The following is a 4409-nucleotide window of genomic DNA, read 5'->3' as shown; positions in this document are numbered from 1 at the left end:
ACGGCCTCATCAAAGAGCTACCGCGTGACTCGGAGTGCAGATAATTCGGCGTCCATCAAAACATACACGGATGGTGTCTGTGGCTCGGGAGAGGCGGTGACAACGGTGACAGCATCCCAAACAGCCAACTCATGTGCATCTGACTCAAACGGAATTGTTGATACGAAAGTATACTATGGAGGCTCTGCGACTCCTCAATACCTCGCTTCCGCGGTGATGTTCGACACCACTACAAACTCATGCAAGTCCGGTCTGCCGTCGTTTGTTACAACTACTGTGGTCGGGGTGGACGCATGCTTGGCGTCATCGACTTGCACCGGCCAAGCGGCTCCTTACACGGGAACGTCATGCAGCTCTACCCTTACGTACAAACACGATATTGCGACTGCATTCGGTGCAAACCCGTACGTGATCGTGGAGAAGTACACGGCGTCACAGTCTTGCGCAGCTGATAAGCTGTTGGGTATCACTACGTACCTGGCGGACGGTAAATGCCACAAGACGGACACATCGAAGAGCTACCGCGCGACTCGGAGTGCTGACAATTCGGCGTCCATCAAAACCTACTCGGATGCGGTCTGTGGCGCAGGAGAGACAACGACGGTGGTGACCGCTTCCCAAGGAAGTACCAATGCCTGTACCGCTGACACCAAGGTGTATGGCGCTGGCTCGACTCCACTCTACTTGAGCTCTAAGGTGAACTATGATACCAACGAGAATTCGTGCAAGTCTGGCTTACCGTCGTTGGTGACATCAAGCGTCGTTGCGGTAGATGCGTGTTTGGTGACGACGGTTTGCACTGGCCAAGCAGCTCCTTACACGGGAACGTCGTGCATTTCGACGTTGACGTATAAGGACGATATGGCTGCTGCGTTCGGCTCGAACCCTTACGTGATCGTGGAGAAGTACACCGCCGGTCAGTCCTGCGCGGACGATAAGCTGTTGGGTATCACTACGTATCTTGCGGACGGCAAGTGCCATAAGACGGGGTCGGCCGCTAGCTACCGCGCGACGAGAAGAGCAGACAATTCGGTGACAGTCCAACCGTACACGGATGGTGTGTGTGGCACGACGGGTACACTGTTGACAGTGAGCGCAGCGGATGGCACATCCAATGCCTGTGCTTCCGACACGAAGGTCTATGGCGCAGGCACGACTCCGTTGTATTTGACTTCTACAGTGAGCTATGAATCGAATGCGAACTCATGCAAGTCTGGGCTACCGTCGTACGTGGCGACAGCGGTCGGAACCTTTGCGGTATGCGTGCCGTCCAGTGTTTGTACTGGACAAAGCGCACCGTACACGGGAACATCGTGTAGCTCTTCGCTGACGTATAAAGACGATATGGCTGCCGCATTCGGATCGAATCCGTACGTGATCGTGGAGAAGTACACGGCCGGACAGTCTTGCGCGGCCGATAAGCTGTCTAGCATCACGACGTACTTGGCTGATGGCAAGTGCCACAAGACGAGTTCGACGGCAAGTTACCGCGCGACTCGAAAAGCGGACAATTCGGCGACCATCAAGACGTACGCAGACGCGCTTTGTGGCACAGGAGAGACGGTGACGGCTGTGAGTGCTTCTCAGGGAACTACCAACGCCTGCACCACTGATACGAAGGTGTATGGTGCCGGTACAACGCCGTTGCATTTGACTTCCACGGTGAGCTATGAGGCGAATACGAACTCATGCAAGTCAGGGCTACCGTCGTATGTGACGACCTCAGTTGGGGCCTTTGCTGTATGCGTACCGTCCAGCGATTGTATTGGACAAGCCGTTCCTTACACGGGGACATCGTGTAGTTCTACTTTGACGTACAAGGATGATATGGCCGCTGCATTTGGCTCGAATCCGTACGTGATCGTGGAGAAATATAATTCTGGAAAATCTTGCGCTGCAGCGGAGCTGGCCAGTATCACGACGTACCTGGCGGACGGAAAATGCCACAAAACGGACTCGGCGAAGAGCTACCGTGCGACTCGGAGTGCAGACAATTCGGCGTCCATCAAAACGTACTCGGATGCGGTCTGTGGCACTGGGGAGACGCCGACGGCGGTGAGTGCTTCTCAGGGAACTGACCACACGTGTTTCTCTGACACGAAGGTGTATGGTGGCGGCAGTACACCATTGTACTTAACTTCGACGGTGAGCTATGATACGAATACGAACACTTGTTCGTCTGGGGTCCCGTCATTAGTGACGACTACTACTGGAAATACCGACACTTGCACTGCGTCGACTGCTTGCACTGGAGGTGCCGCTCCTTATACAGGAACCAGTTGCAGTACTGTGTCCTCATACAAAGCTGATATGGCTGCTGCATTCGGCTCGAGTCCATATATGATTGTAAAGAAGTACACCTCTGGAATGAAGTGCGCAGCGGCACAATTGACTGGTATCACAACGTACCTGGCCGACGGCAACTGCCACAAGACTGGAAGTTCGACTAGTTACGCAGCAACGCGATCCGCAGATGGATCTGCTGTCATCCAGTCGTACAACGACGCCACGTGCGGTACGGCTGGAACGCGTTTGACTGTGACTGCCGCACAGACCGCAAACTCGTGCGCTGCGGATGGCAATGGAATCGCTGACACGAAAGTGTTCGGCAGCGGCAAGACTCCAAAGGTATATTCGTCGACTTTGTATTTCGACACGAACTCGAACAACTGTCAGTCGGGATTACCAACGCAAGTTGTGACAGTGACGGCAGACGGAAGTACTTGCGTTACATCGACGACTTGCACGGGTCAAGCTGCTCCTTACACTGGAACGTCGTGCAGTTCTACGCTGTCGTACAAGGAAGATATGGCTTCTGCGTTCGGCTCGAATCCCTATTTGATTGTGGAAGCGTACACGACGGGGCAGTCTTGCGCGGCCGATAAACTGACCGGTATTACGACGTACTTTGCAGACGGCAAATGCCACAAGACGAGTTCGACCGCAAGCTACCGCGTAACACGGAATGCGGACAACTCAGCATCCATCAAAACATACACGGATGCAGTGTGTACTGCTGGAGTTACTTTATTGACGGTGAGCGCTGCTGACGGCACTTCCAACGCGTGTACCTCGGACGCCAAGGTCTATGGTTCCGGCACGACACCACTCTATTTGAGTTCTACGGTGAACTACGATACGAAAACGAACTCGTGCAAGTCTGGCCTTCCGTCGTTGGTGAATTCGGCTGTGGTCGCTGTCGACGTGTGCTCAGCCACAACGGACTGCACTAACCAAGCTGCACCGTACACGGGAACTTCTTGCAGTTCTACGCTGACGTACAAGGATGATATGGCTTCTGCGTTCGGCTCGAATCCCTATTTGATCGTGGAAGCGTACTCGGCGGGGCAGTCTTGCGCGGCCGATAAACTGACCGGTATTACGACGTACTTTGCGGACGGCAAATGCCACAAGACGGATACTGCGAAGAGTTACCGTGCGACGAGGAAGGCGGACGGTTCGGCCACCGTCCAACTGTACTCGGATGCGTCGTGTACTTCAGCGGGGACGTTACTGACTGTGAGCGCTGCTGACGGCAGTTCTCATGCATGCGTTTCGGATACGAAGGTGTATGGCGCTGGCACGACTCCGCTGTACCTGACATCTACGATGAACTATGATACGACGACGACAACTTGCTCGTCTGGAGTTCCTTCACTAATTTCAACGGCAGTTGCCAATGTGGACACTACCTGCACGACAACCAGTGCTTGCACTGGCAGTGCGGCTCCGTACACGGGTACCAAGTGTAGCTCCGTGTCCTCGTATCAAAGCGACATGGCTACGGCATTCGGATCGAGCCCATATGTGATCGTAGAGAAGTACACTTCTGGATACTCATGCGCTGTGGCGGGGCTGTCGGAAATCATAGCGTACTTGGCCGACGGCAACTGCCACATGACTGGAAGTTCGACTAGTTACACAGCAACACGATCCGCAGATGGATCTGCTATCATCCAGTCGTACAACGACAACCTTTGTGGTACGCCATGGACGCGATTGACTGTGACCGCCGCACAGACCGCAAACTCATGCAATTCGGATGGCAATGGAATCGCTGACACGAAAGTGTACGGCAGTGGTAAAACTACAAAAGTATATTCGTCGACCTTGAAGTTCGACACAAATACGAACAAATGCCAGTCGGGATTACCAACGCAAGTTGTGACGGTGAAGTCGGACGCAAGTACTTGCGTTACATCGACGACTTGTACTGGCCAAGCTGCTCCTTACACAGCGACATCGTGTACTTCTACCCTGTCGTACAAGGAAGATATGGCTTCTGCGTTCGGCTCGAATCCCTATTTGATCGTAGAAGCGTACACGACGGGGCAGTCTTGCGCGGCCGATAAACTGACCGGTATTACGACGTACCTGGCAGACGGCAAATGCCATAAGACGGACACATC

The 4409-nt window shown here is 53.9% G+C and overlaps 1 protein-coding gene across 1 annotated transcript in view; it reads left to right on the top strand.

Moving 5' to 3' along the window:
* PPTG_22906 (hypothetical protein) overlaps nucleotides 1-4409 on the top strand; it is a gene marked incomplete at both ends in the record, with an annotated part of 10157 nt that overhangs the window by 3898 nt on the left and 1850 nt on the right. Inside the window, one exon of the mRNA XM_008907279.1 lies at nucleotides 170-4360. Coding sequence (XP_008905527.1) covers nucleotides 170-4360 — 4191 coding nt within the window. The remainder of the gene's footprint in view (nucleotides 1-169; nucleotides 4361-4409) is intronic.

This window comes from Phytophthora parasitica (genome assembly GCF_000247585.1).
Source record: "Phytophthora parasitica INRA-310 unplaced genomic scaffold supercont2.26, whole genome shotgun sequence".
NCBI lineage: Eukaryota > Oomycota > Peronosporomycetes > Peronosporales > Peronosporaceae > Phytophthora > Phytophthora nicotianae.
The sequence above is the reverse complement of the archived record's forward strand: the minus strand, read 5'-3'. Positions and strand labels throughout refer to the sequence as shown.